Source organism: Spermophilus citellus (assembly GCF_964194105.1).
Source record: "Spermophilus citellus genome assembly, chromosome: 6".
Classification (NCBI taxonomy): domain Eukaryota; kingdom Metazoa; phylum Chordata; class Mammalia; order Rodentia; family Sciuridae; genus Spermophilus; species Spermophilus citellus.
The window spans coordinates 73,727,630-73,750,680 of record NC_138187.1 but is presented as its reverse complement, the minus strand read 5'-3'; the positions used below and the strand labels follow the sequence as shown (position 1 = coordinate 73,750,680).

The following is a 23,051-nucleotide window of genomic DNA, read 5'->3' as shown; positions in this document are numbered from 1 at the left end:
TTGTAAGACTTTTGAAGGTATTTTGACAAGTGATTATTTCTCATGCATGTAGCACCTTTAAGCAAATGCGACTTCAAATCCAAATGACAATATCTTCTGAAAGGCTGCTAGAATTGTAAGCCTGTAAGTCAAGTACATATGTATACTTTCCCCATTGTGCAGCACTTGTAAAAAGAACCAATACCCCTGCCCCTTCTTTATGCAATGGACATGTCCATTTAAAATCATTGAGAAATGTCTTTTGGTTTTTTAGCCCATCTCACTGTTCACAGGGTTAACATCTAATTTCATTTAGGAGGCAGGGGAGAAAAATCATAAGGTTAAAAAAAAATCATATGTACCATCTGGAAAATTCTACAGGGCCTTCCTTATGTTAAAAGTGGTATTTTGAAAAACACCTGAAAGCGCTGACTGCGGGTGAGCCAGTAGAGAAATACTGTCAACCAGGCCACCCTCCTTTCAACCTTCACTTCCACCCTCCACCTGAAGCTGCCAGCAGTGGGGACATAGAGGACTTAGGTGTGACCCTTGAATCCTGAAAGCTGTTGCATAGCTGTCTCCCTCCCCCAAGTATGTCCAGCGAGAGCACTGCTATCGCCTGGGTTCAGCAAGGGAGTATTCAGGATCTCACTGTTCATCCATGTGCAGAGAGGGAAAAAAAAGACAGGCCGAAAAAAAAAAAATCCCACATTGTCAGAGTAATGCCAAACTCTCTCTGAGTGGGATGAGCAGAGCAGATGCTGCAATGAGATGCCAAAGCGGCTCCCCTTCCTCTGTGCCTTGGGTGCCTATAAATTGCTCCGGCGCGCGTTTGTCAGCCTCCTCTTCTCCTGGCAGGTGGTACCCAGGCAGAATTCAGCGTTCAGTCTCTCTCTCGCTCCGCTCTCGGCCGTGAGGCGCTCGCCGCTGCTCGCTAGCTCCTCCACTCCAGCCCCGAGGCTCGCCCAGCCAACAGTGCCAGCCGCCGCCGCTGCTCCGCGCACCCGGGGGGCGCCTGGTCAGAGCTCGTGCGGCCAGCGCGGGACTTTGAGGTGCGCTTCTATTAGAGTTGTGGTGGCTGCAGAGGAGGGGGGAAAAGGCAGGGGACGGGCGAAGAGACCCAGCGAAAGAAGAGAAGGAGGAGGCAGAAAAAGGCAACTTCAGACGGAAAGTTGGTGCGAACTGGCGCAGTCTGCAAAAACGGAAAAGTCGATCGCAGGCAGCGGTGGCATAAAAGTGTGAGAGACCAGGACCAGCGCGAGAGGCAGCGGCTGGCTCTGCCCTCCGGGTGGCCGCGCCGGCGCCGGCGCCAGCCACAGGTGCGAAGGGGCTCGCAGGAGGCGAGAGGGCGCCCTGCGCACCCCTCCCCCAGCCCCCACCCTTTGCTTGGGACTTCAGCTCAAGTCACTTGGCGCCCGAGCTCCCTCCCCAGCCGCAACCTCAGCTGGGGGAGCAGGAGCCGGGCGAGGAGCGGCCGGCGCCCGCCTGCCCAGGGGAGTTGGGGTTCGAAGGGGATTGTTTTCGGCTCTAAGGAGGTCCCCGCCCAACCTTCAAAATTTTGTCCAAAAGCAGACAAGAGGATCGCCCCGCGCTGAGCCGGCTGGTGGGCAGCAGGAGGCGCCTGATCGCCGCCGGGGCGCTGGGGGTAGTGATGGTGCTGCTGCTGGTCATCCTCATCCCGGTGCTGGTGAGCTCGGCCGGCACGTCGGCGCACTACGAGATGCTGGGCACCTGCCGCATGGTCTGCGACCCCTATGGGGGCACCAAGGCGCCCAGCACCGCCGCCACGCCCGACCGTGGCCTCATGCAGTCCCTGCCCACCTTCATCCAGGGCCCCAAAGGCGAGGCCGGCAGACCGGGAAAAGCAGGCCCGCGTGGGCCCCCAGGAGAGCCCGGGCCGCCGGGCCCTATGGGGCCCCCGGGCGAGAAAGGCGAGCCGGGCCGCCAAGGCCTGCCGGGCCCGCCTGGGGCGCCCGGCCTGAACGCAGCCGGGGCCATTAGCGCCGCCACCTACAGCACGGTGCCCAAGATTGCCTTCTATGCTGGCCTCAAACGGCAGCATGAAGGCTATGAGGTGCTCAAGTTCGACGACGTGGTCACCAACCTCGGAAACCACTACGATCCCACTACCGGCAAATTCACCTGCTCCATCCCGGGCATCTACTTCTTCACCTACCACGTCCTGATGCGCGGAGGGGACGGCACTAGCATGTGGGCTGATCTCTGCAAAAACAACCAGGTGAGTGCGAACTGGCAGTGGGGAGGGCGGGGAGCGGGGATGAAAGGTAAAGGCAAGAGGGAGGAGACCCCGGAAATGGGGGTGGGAGCCGGCAGAGGAAGGGCGCGGCAACCCTGATCCCGAGAGCTACAGCTAGGCGGACGTGGTGCTAAACTAGAGAGGCGGGGATCGGACACCAAGGAGGGCGCCCCGCGGCCTGGAGAGGGTGGTTCTAAAGTCTCTCCCCGGCGCTCCGTGCGCGCGCTGGTAAGCACTACCCTCCAGGGGAGAGAAGCCGGTAGCTCCAGCACTGGACCATCTACTCCCTCCGACGGCCCGTGTGCCGGGGGGAGGTCCGGAGCAGGAAATAACCTTCTGAGCTTGGGATTTTCAGCAGTTTAGGGTCGCTAGCTTTCCCGGGAATGGGTAGGATTGTGAGAGCCCAGAATGGGCGTGTCGAGGTGACAAACTCCGGGGAGATAGATAAGGGGTCCTAGGAGAAAAAAGGGACCCGAAGGAGTGAGTCCAAGCGGGGCGCATCCAGGGCAGAAGCGGGACAGTAAGACCGGGAGTCACAGGGCCTTTGGAGCGTCCCAGGCAGAGAAACTCACAAATAATAAATTTCACACTCGAGTTTAGTTCTTGGCTGAAGAAACCAGTTGTCAGCTGAAGAGGCAAGGAATGCTAAGAGAAGCAAAAGTTGAGACTTGGGATTTTCACAGTAAAATCACGCACCCAAACACGGGACCCAAACTCTACTGACTGGAGTAAGAACTCGCACAGGAAGGTGGCCTGGAAGGCGAACAGCTTCATCGTCGCTGTGTGACAATGGGTCTCACCTTCAGGGAGACCCCAGCTACCTGTGAGAGAGCCTTTCCAAACTCAGCCTTCTCGCTCACCTAGGGAAGCAGCCTTGGCCTTGACTAAAATAGCCTCACATTAGCCTCAGTCACTAGGACCTGCTGTCCTGAGCTGTTAGCCTCTGACACAGGGGCCAGGGGTTTGCAGTGTTAGGCTAGGGCCACTATACCGTTTGCCAGAGAAATTCGCGACCATTGCAACACTGAAGCATGTTTGATCTCTTAGTCAGAGGAGGAAAAGAACATTTCTACTACCTAAAAGTGTAATCTGACCTTTTGTACACGGCAAATCAGCAGCAGCTGGGGCGAGGCCTTTCAGCTTGCAGCCTGCAGTCAGAAATAAGTTCCTGGGCTTTGCCTGCTTATTGAGTGGCACTGGGAATGGCCCGAGACCCCGCCATCGCCCTCAAGAGGCTTCATCTCACGCAGCAACTTTGACTTAACAAGGGTTACAGGGTTTCAGGTCACTGGCCCTCTGGGAATTCAGACCACCTTAGCTTCAACCATTGCAATGGAAAAATGACGTAATTCAGTGTCAGAATTCTTTCAAAAGTGAAAGACAAATGTCCGAAGATGTATAAGAGAAAAGAAAATTAAAGAAATAAAAATGCTGACCCTATCTTTTTCTACAAATAGTTTAGGGTACCCTAGGGCACACAGAACAAAAAAAGGGGAAATGACCACCAGGAGGCACTGGCAGGGTTGTTTATTATAGTTATTATGCAGGAAAATAATGTTAGGATAAATAAAAATTATTCACGGAGCTGTGGGATAGTTATAGGTAAATGGCTGTAAAGGGCATGACTCACCGTTACCTAAATAGAGCTAGTGTGTCACTCTGACAAAATGGTTTTGAACAGCCCCTCCACAGGCAGCCATGAGGCACCCTTTTATTTACAAATTGGCTCTCTTCTGACCAAAAGGTTAGGTCTGGGAAATACTATCAGGCTGAAGAGATTTTTTTTTTTTCCCTTAGAGGTATCAATTAAAATGGAGTAAGTTTCCAGTTTTGTCCATAAGTGTATAAAAATGGTCATATTTTAAGACATCTGGATGCTGCAACTGCATACACAAGTCAGAATAATACATAAAAATTAGTTTAAATGTTGATGTCTAGACTATGGAGATTGTTTATTGCAGGGTTCTAAGCAAAACATTTTCTTCAGATACTCTGTGTGCATTTTGTTTTTAAAATTATTTCATTGTTTGGGGTATAAGCTGCTCCTTTGTATCACTCTAGCTTACACATTCTATGAGGATCAGAAAAACAAGGAAGGCAAAATAGTCCAACTACAAGGTATAATGCTTTCCGATGCCAATATTAAGCTGTATTTCTGCAAAAGGTGTGCAACAGGTAATTCAGAAAAATAAATAATATAGTGGTAAACAACATATTTTTTTAGTTTGGTGTGGACTATTTTAGAAAATGGTTCTATTTCAATATCATGGTTAAGGAATTTTATCTCTAGAACTATTTTATCAAGTCTGGTCTGCACCACTTATGAATAGGAAATCTTGTAAAAATCTCTTTTTTATTTTAAATAAATACTTTATCTTTGATTTTCAATTATACTCTTGTCTGATCACTTTTTAGAATGGCAGTTTTTCCCCACTCCCCAAGCTGAACCAGTTTGTTTTCATAATATAAAAAACTCAGAGATTCATGTCAGTGTAATGTTCTATGGTTTGAGTGGATTGAGAAGTGCAAAAAATAAACAAAAAAATACAGTTCACTCTAGGAGGGAGCAATGCCTTTGGACCATAACTGTATCAGAGCCATTTTTTAAAAAAAATTGTTTGTATTGAATGTAGGATCACAGATGGAAACATCAAAGGCCAGTAAATTAACCTGATGTGCCACTTAACCTTTTGTTTATGATTCCACAGAAGTACAATGAAAATGAAATTATGAGAACATCAGCAGCAATTAATTAAATTAGCAAATGTTACCATCAACATTGTCTCTAATGATAAGCCCTCAACAATAAGATAATGCTAAAACTATACAACCTATTACATCCTCAAAACAGACCACTAAAAGGACCACGGTTCTCATATTCCCCATGAAACCATCAACCTAAATTTAATCTTACCATTTGTTGAGAGCCCATGACAGTGCACATTAAAGGTAAAAGTTGGACTCAAATAGCTTACAGAGATACAGGGAAAGAATTTTAATGCTTATATATTTGTAGCTGGAAACCTGAAAAAAATGTTATATGAATACAATTATTATAATGCTGCTCTAATAAGCCCCTCTAATAAAAATGAAACTGGTTTAGGATTAGAATTATAAAATAATAAAAGACCAGTTTTTTACTCGTAAGAATTTATTAGCTATGGCAATAAACACGAAATATATTGGAAAAAAAATGAATAGTTTGTGGTTTGATATTACTTTATTAGAGAGATTAATGACACATCAGACTAATTATTCTTGTAGGGGCAGTGAAAGATGGACTAAAGATAAAGCAGAATCTAAATAGTTTACCTAATAAGAAAAGATTTTAAAGCAAATACAGGTAGAAATGAGTATATTATAGAAAAGGACACATTGTAGTCCCTGACAAAATGCTGAAATCAGTGTACATTTAGGAACCTGAAAATTGCCTTCAGGGTGAATGCATTACCTTCCTCAATAGTTTGATGGCTTAAAGGAAGAATTGCTGAAGTCACTGTGCTAGATACTAGAGCTTGAAATTTCAAGTCCCATTATACCTGTAGAGTATGAACAGGTGAGTGGCATACTCAAGCCCTGTGCACTGAAGTATGGAGACTACTTAATTGGGAAAGTCTTGTGATGGAATATAGGTTTAAATCTTAGAGAACTGCTTTCATTATACAGCAATCACACTGGCTTTATCCAACAAAGGAAGTGAAAACCGTTCAGGGTGACTGTCCAGTCTCTGGAATCTCTCCAATGCATCTTCAAGGTTTTGAATTGAAAATGGTAATGTTTATGTGGCTTTGTGATTATACCCTATAGAATAAAAACTACATTAAAAAAGACTACTGTCTCTAAATTAAGTGATTTTTAATGTGTCCTGGTTGCCAAGTGCAATCTTTGTGTAGAAAACAATGATACAAGACTCATAGGATATTAACTAAATACACAAAGCACTGAATAAAATGTGTGTCTGGTTATTAATAATAGCTGAGATGTATATTATATTCGATAATTAATACATTACTAACATAGCTAAGTATTCTTTTGTATTTAAATTTTCTCATCCATTAAAAATCCACGTTAAAAAAATCAAGTCATAACCCTCTGGTGTAGATTTTTTCCCCTGGGATTTAATGACTAGATGAAATTAATTAAATTAATCAAAGCCTTCAACTTCTACAAACTGACGATTAATTCCTAGGAAATACTATGTGTGTAAATGTGTTATTATTTAGTGGTCAAGACCGATCACTTCACTATTGAGTCAATTGCCTCTGAGCATAATTGCATGGTATATTGCTTTCATCATATTAGTGCCAGTTAGCACACTGTTAAGCAGTTCTAAATCCTTTAAGCCCTTTACTCCTTTTGCTATGTGATATCCAAAAAGAAATTTTTAAAATACTACTCATATTACTTCACCAGTTCAGCAGTGTCAAAGATCCTTCTCCTTTTTTAACATTTCAGCATTAATGTGAGGATATATCACATGAAATTTTAATTTGAGAACCTATCATTTAAATTTTGAAAGAAATGCATGGCAATTCTTGACTTATGTCTCATTTCTCTCATTTTGCCAAGTGATAAAATCCAGCATATTGTACCCCAAGTCATGCATTATTACATAGTGCAGGTTTACAAAACCACTAAATCACTTGCTGTGTTATTCAGGGAAATATCATTATGGTGGAATAGAAACAAGCCACAAAGTAGAAGATGTGTTACTGAAATAAATCAAATCCAAGTCTGCCTATTCTAAGAGTTTCCAAGGCAGAATCAAAATATGTCTAAATGAATATGAAGCCTAATTTGAGTTGAGGATGTGACAGAATGTCCATATTACATGATAAGATAGGCAATTTGACTGTTTGCAAATGTTTATCAGCTCACTAATGAGACCACAGGCTCAACATGAGCAGATTATAAGCAACCTATGTCCTCAAAGCAAAAGCACCTTAAAATATAAAAGGATATTAAATGAGCATTCAAAAATTCTAGAAATTTGAGAGAGCTCAAATCATGGCAATTTAGTTCCTTCTATAACTTTTAGATATGTTGCAATTAAATTGTTGATTTAAATGCACATATAATTGACAAAAAAGCACAAATAGAAAAAAAAGAACTCTGAAAACGTGGGTGGTATAACTAAAGATGTTTAAATGAGTTGAGCTTTGGAAGCAGCCTGGTAAAAGGGGTTTTAAAATGTGTTAGATTTTGAAAGTCCTAAAGCAAAGGGCTTTCTTTTTTCTTTTTATATAGTAGCAGAATGGTACTTCTCTGGGTCTTTACCTACTGTGGATCTCAATTTTCTAACAATTGTGATGAGCCAACGAAGTTAAACTTGAACTTCTGTACTCATACTCAGTTGGTTAGAATATTGCTATTTGGTTTATATTAAAATGCAAAACAATACTATTATTTCCATTTCAAAAGGTGATTGGGCATAGGGATTCAAGGAGTTAGAAAAAGTAGTGATGTAGGAAGAGATTAGATTGGTATGTTTTGTTTACAATGATAGAAAAGATTGCTGGAATAGCCCTCAGTGAAGCACCATTTTCTCCCTTTCTTTGCAATAACATAGTTGCAACTGTTACAGAGAGGGACTTGCAAAGTTCAGAGGCCATGTAGATGTCCCCACACTCTCTGTGCTCCAGTAGCAAGTCTGCTTAGGATGCTGTGTGAATGGTAAAAGACGAAAACTTGAGAATTCTCTTTTACAAACTCTAATTCTTGTCTGTTTCATATAGGTGCGGGCTAGTGCCATTGCCCAAGATGCTGATCAGAATTACGATTATGCCAGTAACAGTGTGGTTCTGCATCTGGAGCCGGGAGATGAAGTCTATATCAAATTAGATGGTGGGAAAGCCCATGGAGGAAACAACAACAAATACAGCACATTTTCTGGATTTATTATTTATGCTGACTGATAATGCAGAAACTAAGCTTATTATTCTGAGTTTGAACACTGGATTTGAATGGCTACCGTCAGTGAATCAAGGATCCCAGGGGATGCCAATTGCAGGGCACCTCGGTTGTGTAAATGTGGGGAAATCAAATGCTACCTGACTCACATCTGTATCACTCAGAAACTTTATGTAAAAAAGTATTTAAAGCAAGATAAGCAGATGTGTGATCCACTACCGCCAAAGCAAATACTCCTATCGTTAGTGTCCATGTGAATGAAGTCCTATTATAGATCACAAATTTTTATAGAAAAATCTAAGACACTGAATTATTTCTTCAATATATATGATACTTTGGTGTACTGTGATCTTGCTGCTCTTATCCATATGTCAGCTTTGGTTCTTGTGAGTTTTCCTGCTTATTATGATACTGGAGTCCATTCATAGTGTATGGAAGAATCATTTTACCCTGCAGGAGAAGGTCTAATTGAAGTAATGCTGCTTGTCCCCAAAGAAATTGTTTGCCTTGTACTCTTGTTAACTTTAGAGCTAGACCTGGGAAAGATTCAACTTCAAGCCTTAACCTGGAATTTTCTGGATTTGTGGGAATTCCCAAGCCTATGATCATTTTCACATTTTCCTTTTATTATGAATTTTCTTTTTTTCCTTTTCTAGTGATAGTCTTTAAAAATAGATATTGAAATTGTACCATAGGATTACCCTCTAAGTGTGAAAATGTGTAATTATGTATGGTATTTAGAAAATCCCGTGTGTCCATTTTGTCAATAGAATACACCTAGATTTACTTGGAAAGTCAGAGAAATTTATTCTTTGGTTTTAAATCAGACTGAGGCTTTTGCCTTTTTTGGAACAAAAGATTATTCATAACCCAATGCACAAAGGTTTAATTTGAGCTTCTGCATGCATCACCAAGGGGACACTAGGTAAGGCCTTCAAACAGTTACTACAAATCTGTGGCCTGAGGTTATTTCAAAATTAACAATTCCACATCTAACCAATATGATGACAAAGTGTATATATTTTATATAAATACCTGCCACACACATTTATATACATATACATATATGTTAGATGAAATATTATATATATAATATATATATATATGGCTTCAGTCCATGAGGCACAGTGGCTGTACAGCCTCAAAATTTTAATTTAAAAAAAGTATATGTGTATATATACACACAGAAACATGCATAAATTATTTGACTTATTTTGGATTGAAATATATTTTAGATGATGAAAATATATAGAGTTATGTTATCAAAATAATCAAAACAACTTCTCTTTAAGAGTTATACAGAAAATGAAATCTTAACTAGGTTAAAATGCCCTATCTTCACATGTATGTAAGTTAAGCCTGTGGTTGCTTTATTACCATATGCCAATCAATACTTTAACTGCATTATCTGGCAGACTATTAATATCAGGACTGCAGAAATAAAGTGGCTCTCCTTCACAGTGTTTATGAATAATTTGCATTTGAGTTATCAGTTGTTTTCTTTTTTCTTAGTTGAATTGAGGCTGACGGTCAAGCAGATTTTTAGAGTAGTGCAAACCCTTTCTCTCTCTTTAAAACACACCACCACCCAAAGCCATCTCTTTAAGGAAAAGATTAAAATGCATGTTGATTTGTCTTAACTATATGAGAAATCACTTCCTTTTTCATTGCCTTTGAAGACTTTGACAAGTAGATTTCAAAATCAGAGATTTAAAAATCTGCTTGTTTTACTGATGAAGGACATTTGCATTTTTCATTTAAAGGATTTGGTTTGTTATCCTGGCTCATTCCTTTTTGGTACTTTCTGTTCCAATACACAAAGAGCTTGATCATCTTTGATCAGCTGAAATATCTTTAATTTAACAAACTTCGACTTTCCAAGAGTTATTCATGGTGTTCCCTTCTGAAGGTGATGCTTGCTTTGTTTAAATGCCTTGGTCTGAGTAACCATCGTGATTTATATGATTAAAAACACTTAGCCCTTTCATCAAGAATAATGACGAATTCTATTTGGCTTTTCTGGTATGTAAGATAGCTCACAAATGAATTAATAGTTTTTTATTTCTATTTAACAATATGTATTTATCAAAGAGAAATTGGCAGTAAAAGTTTGGAGACATGTTCTAGGTACCAAATGGCATAGTGAGGATTCAATCAAATGATTAATTTATGAACAACAGTGAATATCAATTAAAAGTTTTAACTCACAGTTTTAAAAAAGGGTTTATTTATACAAAATATCAGGGCTGGATACCTTTTAAAGAAGTAGGCTTTAGAATCAGACTGTCATTTCCAACAGATTTGACCTTTTCTTCAGATAAATAAGCATTGTTTTCTCTGTTTAGGCCCGAGGACAAACAAAAAAGGTAAAGGAAATAAAGGGACCTTTTTTTTTTTGCATTATATCTTATAAATTAATTAAATTGTGGCCTTTGTTATTATAAATGTAATGATTCATTAAACTACATTATGTAATATATTTTGACTTTAATGATTGAATTTTATAATTCACTGTTATGTGTTTTTATACAAACCTTGCAAAACACAACAAAATTTATAGGAAAAAATGGATATAAGAAAGCAAAAGGCATCAAAACTTATTTATTATGGGTATATGTATGTAGGTAGATGGTATATAATTAATCTTCCAAAATATTTTTATTGTTGTGATTTGGTAATTATATTACAGTAGTCTTATAAAAAGTCTCAAAATTTAATTTCCCTTACTGCAAAAGCTATTTTAAATTGCCATATTATTCATTAAGCATTAATTAAAGAACAGCAGGATAATTAGTAGGATCATCAATATTACAAGAAACATCAGATTGTTCCAGAAGGGGGCAATTTAACTAGAAACACTTTAAATTTTCTCAAGTAGTGCAGTTGATAGATTAGGAAAAAACCTAAAAACCCCACTTAAGGGATACAGGCTTTAAATCATTGTTTGGAAATACATAATCCTCTATTTATTTTGTTAAACCAAAACGACAGGGCTCAATTAGGTTCAGTAACTCCCCAGAGGTGCAAATCTAATAGTTTGCCAGTTTCAGAGAATGCAAACTTCTCTTTCTCATAAGAAGGAAATGATCTGTCATTAGTTCTATGTAGCTCTGGCTAATATCTCACAGTAGGTTTGAAATCACTGAATGTTACCTGCAAGGGTTATACTCAAGGTGTAAACTCACACATAACATCCTATTTGAAAGTTAGCCATTGCTTGGGGTTTTCTATTAGTATCTTATCAAGTGCACGCTGAGTTATACCTCTAAGTAACATTTTAGGGACGATGTTGGTGAGTATATGAGAATAGCCGTGACCTCCATACTTCATGAGTCGATGCTTCGTGTGTATGTCATGTGCCATCAGAATTCGATCTTCATAGCCCTCCTCCACCAGGAGACGCACCCTGTGGAAAATATTAACCCATGATGTGCCATTTGTCTCACGGTTTGGATTTTCAGGGTGTTTTAAACTTTCTGCTCAGAAACCTATTGTGTTTATGGTAAAGAGACTGTGGCATGTGTATTGGGAGACCCTTAATAAACATTGTGTGGCAATGATGGAGGTATTGCTGCATCCTAGCAGGAAAAAAATCTTTATTCTACGCACACAGAAATTTCTAGCCTGTGATATTTATGGCAATGCCTGGCAATGCTGCATTAAAGATAGCTTCTAATAGGATGTGCCAGTTCCAATGAATGACCGCGTTAGCATTTCACTAAATAACTTCATTCCAGATTTGTATTCAGCTCTTATCTCTCAAATGCCCCCCTTTTAAGCCCATTTTGAGATCTCATTCTCACTCTCTCTTTTGATCTAGCAAATAAAATCAGTGGGTATTTGGGATTAAAATACAGAAACAAAAGGAATCTTCATGATAAAGCCCTGGGAGAGTAAAAATCAGTTGGTTTGCAAATGAAGGGCAGTTGTACAGTCAGTGAAGAAGGGTTGGCAAAAGCACTTCTGTTTTTTGAGATTTTGTTCCTTTAAATTCTATGGGAACTATGACTCAGTACCGGTCTCTGAGCACTGGGTTAAATTGACCAAACAAAATTTACTCCACCTTTCTTCCTTATCAATAAGATTGCTAAAATAATAAGTGGTTCCTTTAAATTTATAATCAGTTGACAAAGAAACAGCTTCCTGACTATTGTCTAAAAATGTAATCCTCTTTGCTTAGTTAAGTGCTGTAATCTGTAGTGTGAGTCACCTCCCGACAGCCACCATCTGTATGTGTCTGGACTCTGGGCAGGGTCTGTCTTGATTCCCCTGGTAAGGCAAAAATGAAACTTGCAAACAATGGTTCTTCTCTGAGATTCTTGTGCAGTCTATATGGGTGCTGAGAGTCCCAAATGGATGCAGCTGGGGGGACAGCACTTTCCTCCAGGTTCTGAGCATTTGAAAGATATCCTTTTGCTTTCAGTAGAAACCATTTCTTTGCATTCCCTGCATGAGACCTATTTAATAACTACCATGGTAAGCAAAATGGAAGGCACTCACACAAAACACTCAGGCTCAAAGTCCTGCCCTCTGAGAATGTGCATTTTAGAATACATCATAATTGAAGATTAGATCTTGTATTTGCAGGTCAAAGGAATGTAAGTACCAGAGCAGAAGAGCCAACCTTGGTGCTTTGTCTAGGAATCAGCATTCATACCATGGGTATCCCATGCCTGCCCCATAAATGCACCGAATGCCGTTTGTGCCATCAGGTTATTTGGTTCATTGAAATGTGCCCTGATCTGCAATTCCTTTTGGAACTAATTCTATTTAAGGGAATTATCTAGAAGGGGCATATGATCATTAGTGGAAAAAAGGGAAAGATTTGACAGAATGCATACAAGATGCTGAAAATTAGTGTGATGTACTTTCATCCACACCTGCAAAGGAATATTGTAGTACAGGAGCTTGTAGAAGACACTTTCTCCTCAATGTTTTATGAATAGTTTGAAAATTTTTAAAATTTCTTTTCTTTATCTGAGAGTTATGAGAACTCACTACCACAAGGGCACACATACGGATAAACAAACTCCTACAAGATGCCTTTTGTCAGGGCTGGGGATGTGGCTCAAGCGGTAGTGCGCTCGCCTGGCATGAATGGGGCACTGGGTTCAATCCTCAGCACCACATAAAAATAAAAGATGTTGTGTTCACCGAAAATTAAAAAGTAAATATTAAAAATTCTCTCTCTCTCTCTCTCTCTCTCAAAAAAAAAAAAAAAGAGATGCCCTTTGTCATATTTTGAAACACAAGGTTATCAAATTGGGAATCAGTAAAGAAAGAATATGGTGGGTAAAATGTTCTTATTTAAAATAGGGAACTAATAAAGCTCATTAAGTCAATGATCTGGAGATCAGTTATCTCATGAGCCAGATCATGTTCTGGCTCTAGAAACACAATACTATTCTGACTACTAGGGAAACCTGCCTGATCATGCCTTAACGAAGAGATGATCTTTCATGTGGCACCGTGTAGAAGAACAGGAGTTACAGAGATGCCGCCAGAAGGGAGGAACCGCTACAGATGAGAAGACAAAAAATCACAGTAATTATAGCAATACAAATGAGTTAGTGTTTTGCAAACAAATATTAGAGAGAGACTACAAAGTGTGAAAAGGCAGAGATATAATAAGATTTGAGAAATGGAGCAGAAGATTGAAAACAGGTGTTAGACACAGAATTTGTGGTGCTGAAAACCAGAGGTAGGCAGAAGCATGCTTATATGTTTTTGCACTTCAGAGATGTCAGACTACTATGGCTAAGCAGGACTGCAGATGAATGATAGAAACCAAGATGTGGGGAACAATGGGGTATGGAGTACCTATAACCCACAAGGTCATTCAGCTATTAACATGAGCTGTTCTGGAGTACACACAACACACAAGGTCATTCTGTTATTACCATGAGTGACCCCAAGGCATGGCTATAATTTAAAGAAATTAAGCATACATACAAACACATACCTATAAATATATGCATATATGAAATAGCACACATGTATCCCATTTATATATATATACATATCTATTCACATATTAAATATTGATGTATGTTCATGTATTCAGTATAATTAAATTTGGCTCAATAAAAGATAACCAAATAAATTCTTGTTCTTGAACTACTAGTCAGAAGGTGCTAAAAAGGAATTCTGTGGAAGCCACTGGTCATCTTTCCCTCATATCTCCTTTATATATGCCCTTTTTCAGATCTCCTGTCTCTTCTTCCAGAAGGTCTGGGAACCTCGTGGAAAGGCTAGGGGTGAAAGACACACATCACTTAGGAAAAGAAAGCAGATCCAGAGAGCAAACTTCCAATTTCCAAGATGAATTGCAAAACATGTTGAAGACATTCATCATGAAATCATGTTTTTAAGATCATAAAAGATAAGAAAGACCTACCAATCCATTTTAAATTATGATTATCTTTGGGCAAAAAATATCCCCTCCTGAGTAAAAACCAAACTGGTAGTTCCCTAGGGAAACCTGTTTGTCGATATTGGTATTCCTGAGCAAGAAAATTAAAATCATAAAATAAAAAGGAACAACAAATCTGTCATAGAACTGGTTTAAGTATTAAAAAAAGAAAAAAAGAAAACATTTGGCTTTGGTTTGGGGGGATTGGCTTATTTTGCTTAGCATGATCCTCCAGTTCCAGCCATTTATGATATGTGGATGCTAATTCACAATGGGGGGAGGACTAGGAAAGAATAGAGTTACTTTAGGTAGAGGGGAATGAAGGGAGGGGAGGGGGTATGAAGATAGGAAGAATAGTAGAATGAATCAGACATTATTTCCCTATGTACATATATAATTATACAACTGGTGTGATTCTACATCATGTACAACCAGAAGAATAAGAAATTATACTCCATTATATATGATGCAGCAAATTGCATTCTACTGTCATGTATAACAAATTAAAACAGATTTTAAAAAGAAAAGAAACAGGAGCCCTGTGTAGTGTGGCACACCTGTAATCCTAACAACTCAGGAGAGGAATGCAGAAGAATCTCAAGTTCAAGGCTAGCCTCAGCAACTTAGTGAGAACTTTTCTCAAAAAAGGACTGGAGATGTAGCTCAGTGAAGTGCCCCCAGTTTCAATCTCCATTACCCAAAACAAAACAAAACAAAAAATCCTAGCTGCTAGCTTCATCAGTCAAGTCCATTCAATTGGTTTGCTCATGTAGAGTGGTTGCCACCTTACATAGCTAGCATAACATTTATCAACTAGCTCTGTCCTATGATGTTAAACTTTAGGCACATTTTAATAGTACTGAGGCAAGGAGCAATATCAATACACAGGGGAAGCAAAAGGCATGAGAATGTCAGGGTCAACCTCCCAGAGTAGCAATCCTACGGAGGTTCCAACTATGATCACTGGCTCAGGATAGTTCCTTCAGCCCCAGAGCCTGCCATGTTTAACTATTGATTCTCAAGCCTCATACTCTCTGGACATCAACTCTCAATTCCAGTTTTGCTTACTCCTATTTCAACCAACGTGTTACACTCATAACCATGTTCTAGTCCTTGTCATCATGGAGAGCTGCTCCTCTGATGGCTCAACTTTCTGCTGCCCACTCTGATCACGTGACCTCTGCCTACTGTTACTATTTACCCCCTTGCACTGTACATATTCATCCACTTCATTGAAGCTTCCAGTTCCTTGCCCTGATGTGCTATTCCTATACATTTCCTATTTCTTTCTACATTTCTTCCCTCCAGCTTGATTCAATGACCCTCATGTCAGCCCCTCCTTTGTTCCTCTGGCTATCACCCACATTTTTTCAGATAGAATCCCAACCCTAGATCAGACTGTTCTGATGTTCTCATTCTACCCACAAAGTTTCTCAGAACCTATTCCAAAAACTCATTTTTTTTTTTTTTTTGGAAAACAATCCCCAAATCATGTGAATTGGTGGCAATACACAGTCATTGTAGCATGCTTTCCAGCCTCCACTGGGTCTCTCATGTCCCCCTCACTCACCAACAGCATGCCTTGCCTTTATTCCCCTCTCCAAGATCCTTCCTTCCCTGCATCCACTCCTTCTTTTTCAGTAGATGACCATGTTTACCTCACCGGGGTACTAGAAAACCCGTGGCTATGTGGACTCCATTTCCTGTTCCTTTCACTAAGACATTTTTCTGCATTCACACCATTGCTTGCTTGTGCTTGTTCATTGCAATGGAGAAAATCTCCTTTCAACCAATTTTCTATTTACTCTCCGGATTCCAACTATTCATCTTGTAAGGAGTCCTGATCTATATTTCTTATCTCTCCAGATTTTTTAAAGTGAACCATCTATTGAATACCTCCAAATTCTGCACTCAGAAACTTTGCACACTTTATTTCATATAAGTTCCATAGTTCTCCTGTGCAATGTCATTGCTTTCCTGGATCCATTCTTTCTGTCTCGTTTCTATCTGTCATTGCTCTTGCTGTAAGCCACATAAGCCATTCACCTCTTAATGGACACTTCCAGAGATCCTGTGTTATCTTCTAATGTCAGCCCCACCTGCTTCCTTCTTTCTCACCTCCTCATTCCTCAAGGCCATACTTACTGACCATGAAAGGAAAAACTCCTCATTGTCAGATTTGATGGATACTTTCAGTCTTGATCTCATTTGATTCTCTCATATGACAGTTGTTTAACCCTTCACCTTTAAGCACACTTCTCCATGGACTTTCATAACATTTTCATCTGATGTTATCAATTTGAAAATCTTTTCGCCTGTTCTTGAATGGCTGTTCCTAAAACTCTATTCCACAAATATCTGGGTCCCCAGGTCCTGATCCTTATCTTTGCTGTGAGTGATCTCATTCCTTCTCTTGGATCGAACTATCACTTACCAATGAAGTCTAAATTTATGTCCCAGCCCAAATCAGAGACATAAATATATGTTTCTGCCCTGAGACTTACATCCTTACCTCAGGGCCCCACAAGATAACAACAATACTTCTAAAGTCTTCATTATCAGACCCAAATCTGTTTCTCTTCCCAGGTTCCTGAGCTTGGTTCATTAAATCTTCATATGACCATGGGTAGTTATCTTTGACTTGCTAAAATTTTCTATGTGATTGCAAAGTATCCTATTATTGTTTACTTTATTACAAATTAGGAAATTTGGGGAGGTTGTATTTTATATAATATTTGGTGCTTGAACATTATATTTTTAGCATTTAAGTTGCAGTAGCACCTTTAAAGAATTCTTTGAATGAAGCATTTTAAATATTAATTGTAGGAAGTCCTGACTTTATTGTGGTCAACCTGGAATAGAAACAGCTTATTTCATTATGGGAAAGAGGAGGAAAATGTCTTTTGTTCTCTTACTGTCGTGGCAGGGATTGAGTTATATGTTTTATTTTTTTGTCAGTTGCCCATCTGAAGTGAACTTCTAAGGCTCTGCTAAGCCTTATCCTACTTAGGATGACTCATTTTCTCCTTGAAATAATATGTAGAAATTTTCTCCCTGAAACAGCTCAGATATATTTTTCTCTGAAAGTCTGTGGTTCAGCCTGCTTACTGTTTTCTAAATCTTTGCTAATACTCACCCAGATATGAAAATCCAAAAGGACTGGTAAAAGAGAACACTATGAGAGATTTTATCATATTTACCTTCTAATTCTTTTGTTATCATCGGGCATATCAATATCTGGGTTGAATTGATAATTGAGAAATTCAGTACCAAAGAGATCATATTCCAAGTAGCAGCCAAGTTGAGCAAACTCCATTAGCTCCTTCTTATCAAGTATAGACCTAGAGACAATAAGACAGACATCTAGTTATTATTAAGAGCATATTCTCCACATACACAGATTAGAAGTTTTAAACAGGCTATGTACTTGAATATAGTTTAACCAAAAGAACTTTTGAGTTCCTTTTTATGATGTGACTATAAAATAGTAAGATCAGGGCTGGGGTTGTGGCTCGGTGGCAGAGCACTTGCCTAGCACAGGTGAGGCCCTGGGTTCAATCCTCAGCACTACATTAAAATAAATAAATACATACATAAAATAAAGATCAAATGCTTAAAAAAATTAGTTCAATTTGTTTTTAAGAAACAAAAGGACTTTCCCACCCCAAAGGGAATTTTTCACTTCTAAAATATGTGGTAACTATATGGCTTATTTGAACTACGCTGGCATTTCTGAAAAATAATTTTGTAACCATCTTTTGGAACTGTCCTTATGATATGTTTCACATTCTTCTGAAAATTCTTAATGGGTCAAATTTTCATTCTCTAAGGATTTCCATGAACAGTGGAAACTATCAAGGAAAATTTGGTATTTGGTGTGATAAATTAGGTGAGTAGTACTAATCTGGGTGAAACCAGAAGTGTTACTCTAATGTAGCAGGGATATTTCCTTATGAAGATTGTAAAGGGGCTCTAGAATTAATTCCAAAGTCTATGTGAATATCACTTCAAATTTTTATAAGGGACTTATACAAATATATATGTTTGGTTCTGTTTATTTAAAAAATAAGATCATTTATGGTAAATTTTGTGGATATTGTCTCATTTTAATGGGTATATTAAATATCTCTATTTTAGGATACACATATGTATCATACACACATACGTACATCAGTGGGAAGACAGAGAAATGTAAGATAAGTACACGTTACAGATGGGGAATAGGATATGGAGCAAGAGTCGATGACCTCTACAAATTTAGATTATAAAAACTAAAAACATATGCATTAAAGAAACTCTGAAGTATCATTGTAGGCATTAAGCCACAGATAAATAAAAATAACCATCCTGCCAGAGAACAATATGAAAAAAAATGTGAGGGCAAAGCACTGTTTAGACATTAAGTGAAGAGAGACAAGGATCTAGAAAAGGAAGTGATTGTTTGGGATCTAAACTTGGCCTGGAGAAGAGTGGGCAGTGCCAGTCATTGCTTTATTTGGCTTTTAGCCAGGCTGACATTTCATCCCTTTGGCAACTCCAGATGCAAGAATTAATGCACCATTAAATGTCTATAAAATCTGCTTCTAAGAGGTCAGAAGTATTTTTAAAGCATTTGTTCCAAATCATGGGAAGACCAATTAAGCTTCCATGTGTCATGGGTACGAGGGTCTTCTACGTTCCTGGGAGTTGAGTATGGACTTTCACTCTCTGAGCCAGTATATTATTATGGCTGGCTTCTTTTTCTTCTATTCACCAATTTTTCATAATTCATAGTTCACAGTATTGCTTTAGGAAGAGAGGCTAAGCAATCTTTCCTTCATATTCTAAAATATGCATTAGCACCATGTTATCTTCTATTAATACTACTCTTTTCCCATCTTCTTACCATGGAGACCATCTTTTGCTTTCAAAATTACTAGGCTAAAAGCATATCTGTTTTTCTATAGTAAACATATTATGTTTTCCCCCAAAGAACCATGCTTAAAAACAAAATATATACAATTGAAATAGCATAAGGGAGAAGAGATAAGTTTAGTATTCTCCCTTATGAGTCAATTTGATTTAATTTGTTAATTACCCAAATATGAGCAAGGTACTGGGTGAGGGAAGTAAGGAGGCAGATGGCAGATGGAGGTACCAATAGGTTGGATCAGACTCTTATTTCTGTTTCTAATGCCTTTTTCCCTTCTTTTTCTCTAACATTCTACAACTAAGTTTTCTAAAGTGAGGTATATACTTACTGAAAAATAAAAATGTAAAAATTATAGAAAATCTTCAGTCTTAGTTCCAATTGAAAATAAAAAGTAAAGTTTCCTATCATCATCATAATAGCTAACAATTTAAGAACTTTCTATATGTCTGGTATTTTACTAAGTGTTATACATTTATTATATCACTACTCTCCGTAATTCTCTTGGGTCTCAATTTCACTGATGAAGAAACTAGAACTGAAGAGATAAGATTCATTCTAAGGCTGGCACCTATACTCTTCACCATCATACTATATATATTTCCTACTTCTGATTTTACTCAATAGAATTACAGTGCATAAAGCATATTACTTTGAGATTTTTACTTTGAGATTTAATTTCCTCCCCAAGACATCCTAAATGGCATTTGAAAAAGTAGGAATTTACCATCAAGGGGTAATATGGAGTAAGGAAGTAAAAAACCACAGAAAGGCAAGAAAGGGTTAGCTTGTAGAGAACTTTAATTACCAAGTCAGAATGTAACTATGTATAATGAGCAATATTTATGGTTATTTTGGACAAATTGAATGTCATTATCAAAGGACATGGAATAATTTCAGTCAAGATGGTTGCTTGCTTTCTTCCTATAAAATTTATATTGGTCTCGGCTCCTTGCATATATTTAGAGATACAGGACTACTTTGTATCACCAGATCAGACGTACTGTTTACATTTGATTTCCACTTAGATGTATAATAGTTTGAGCATAACATGTCCCAAACTGAACCCTCCATCCACCACCCCAATTGGCTGCTCCAGTATCTTTCTCTGTCTCAATTGGTGGCAACTCTGCTATGGTTTGGATAAGGAACCCCAAAGGCTCCTGTGTTAAAGGTTTGGTCTCCATCCTATAACACCACTGGGAGGTGTTAGAACATTTAAGAGGTAGGGCCTAGTGGGAAGTCTTCCAGTCATTGTGGGTGCATCCTTGAAGGTGATATTGGAATCCTAGCTCCTTCCTCTCCTCTCTTTCATATCCCAGCCATGAGATGAACAGCTTGGCTCCATCTTGTGCTCCCGCCATAATATGCTGTTTCTTCCACCAGAGGACTAAAAGCAATGTGTCCACCAGATCATGAATGGGGTCTCCTAAACTGTCAATCAAAATCAACTTTTCTATTTACAACATGATTTATATCAGCAATTTGCTACAGAAATGAATGGAAAGCTGACCAACACTCTCACACGCATCCCACACAGGCGATAGGAATGGGGTTCCCCTTGGTGGAATGGGATGGCTACAAAATAAAAATCTAAGAAAAATAGAACACTGAGAAAACTACAGGACACAGAAAATATTTTCAGAAAGCAGGGGTGGGACAGGTTAGCCGATCATACAGATGGAGCCTGTATATTAAAAAGCAAAATGAAGCCCGTGCTTGCTTTATTTATGTCAGGGAATATCAAAGGCCTTCCATAGAAGGTTCTTCACCAAAAAAGGTTGAAGGTGGGCTGTCCAGTTCCCAAGGGGTTACACCCATCTTCGGAGCCACTGTGAGGGGTCTTCCTAGTAGATCAGAGATAAAGGTCATGTGCCTTGGGCAATCTTTTTCATGGGAGAGATACAGATAGTTCCCAAGGTTAAACCTAAAATCTCCCTGGCTGCCACACCAAGAGAAGACCCTCAAGTAATTCACAGGTGGCTTCCTGCAAACACAAACTTCATTCTACCTGCTTAGGCCAAAAAAACTTATGGTCATTCTTGATCACTTTCCTACTTCCAAATTCCACATTTAATCTATCAGGATATCTTCTCAGCTCAACCTTTAAAATACAATGTTCAAAACTGCCTCTCTTGCTACCCCATTTCAGAAAGACCCCATGTCAGAATGCTGGATCCTTACAATAGAGTCCCAAGTGCTTTCTTAGCTTCTACCTTTGCTCTATTATTGTCTATTTTGGGGGGAGGGGGGCAGGACCAGGGATTGAACCCAGGGGCACTTAACCACTGACCCACATCCTCAGCCCTTTTTTGTATTTTATTTAGAGATAGGGTCTCACTGAGTTGCTCAGGGCCTCATTAAGTTGCTGAGGCTGGCTTTGAACTCTTGAGCCTCTTGCAGCAGCCTCCCAAGCCACTGGGATTACAGGTATGTGCCACCATGCCTGGCTAATTACTGTCTATTTTAATAGCAACAAAAATGTAATTTCTGCACCTAAGTCAGATCAAACCTTTCCTGTGCTCAGAACCCACCAGTGGCTTCCCATTTCCTATAGAGTAAAAACCAAGGCCTTATGATAGATAAGCTGCAAGGCCCCTGTGATATATTTCCATGTGGTCTTCCAAAAGCCTCATCTCAAGTGAATGGGGACTACAGGGACCCAATTCTCCACAAGGATATATAAATATTACATTGTAAATGTAACATTATATTGTAAATGTTGTCTGAAGAATATCCCCATAAGTAGAGATTTGTTCCTAGAGGAAGACTAACACTGGTCAATGAGATTTTATGTACACATGTAAGTTTAAAAACAAAATAGGCAAATAAATAAATAAATAAACAAACCCTGAGAATTCTTACCCTGTAGAAAAGTATATAGAAAGGAGTGTGACTTGCCAGGTGTCATGGGCACACCTGTCATCCTAGTGACTCAAGCCGAGACAGGAGGATCAGAAGTTCAAGGACAGTCTGGGCAACTTAGAAAGACCCTGTGTCAGAATAAAAGTAAAAAGGGCTAGGGGTGTAGCTCAGTTGCAGAGTACGTGCCTAGCATGCTTTACAGTCCTGGATTCCATCCCTAGCAATACACACACACACACACACACACACACACACACACAAAAAAAAAGCAGTATGATTTTGAGGGAACTGGTTCATATGTAAAATATTCTTTAAAATTTTATAGTCATATGTAGTGGAGAAGATTTCCTTAGAAGGAAAATAATTAAATGGGTCTTTTGGACATTAGGAAAAGGTAGTTGAAAAAAGAAAGGCAGACAAGTTTGTTGTCATTACAAATGTGTATCTCTATATGTAGTTATTGGTATTTTTTTAACTGCCATTTAGTGATATGATCTCTCTCTTCTGGATAACTAAACATTATTATTAAGCAATTAAGAAATACATTCATTTAAATTCTTATTGTGGAAGAAAGAAACAGAGCAAAATCCATGGGAAGAAAACAGTCTAAACGATAATGCTTATTTTTCAAAGGAAAGTCCTAAAAAACAGCAGGTGGAGGGAATAGGCATTGGATGCTACTGAAGATTAGGGTGGGAAATGTAGATAATGCCAGAAAA

General features: G+C 39.2%; 2 protein-coding genes across 2 annotated transcripts in view; one reads left to right on the top strand and one right to left on the bottom strand.

The window, feature by feature from the left end:
* Positions 1-363: 363 nt before the first annotated feature.
* On the top strand, positions 364-10,552 carry C1QL3 (complement C1q like 3). The gene is made up of 2 exons (XM_081297823.1): positions 364-2,218; positions 7,972-10,552. Exons 1-2 carry the CDS (start codon positions 1,631-1,633, stop codon positions 8,149-8,151), a joined length of 768 nt encoding a protein of 255 aa, XP_081153949.1. The 5' UTR covers positions 364-1,630; the 3' UTR covers positions 8,152-10,552.
* A 201-nt stretch (positions 10,553-10,753) lies between these two features.
* The window catches only part of PTER (phosphotriesterase related), a 75,498-nt gene continuing 63,200 nt past the window's right edge, over positions 10,754-23,051 (bottom strand). Inside the window, exons 4-5 of the mRNA XM_081297824.1 lie at positions 17,759-17,899; positions 10,754-11,552 (exon numbers count right to left, since the gene is read on the bottom strand). Coding sequence (XP_081153950.1) covers positions 11,342-11,552; positions 17,759-17,899 — 352 coding nt within the window. The 3' untranslated portion in view covers positions 10,754-11,341. The remainder of the gene's footprint in view (positions 11,553-17,758; positions 17,900-23,051) is intronic.

Coding starts and splice junctions, on each gene's coding strand:
- C1QL3 (XM_081297823.1), top strand. CDS start 1,631: ATGGTGCTGCTGCTGGTCATCCTCATCCCGGTGCTGGTGAGCTCGGCC. Junction 2,219..7,971: donor ATCTCTGCAAAAACAACCAG/GTGAGTGCGAAC, acceptor TGTTTCATATAG/GTGCGGGCTAGTGCCATTGC.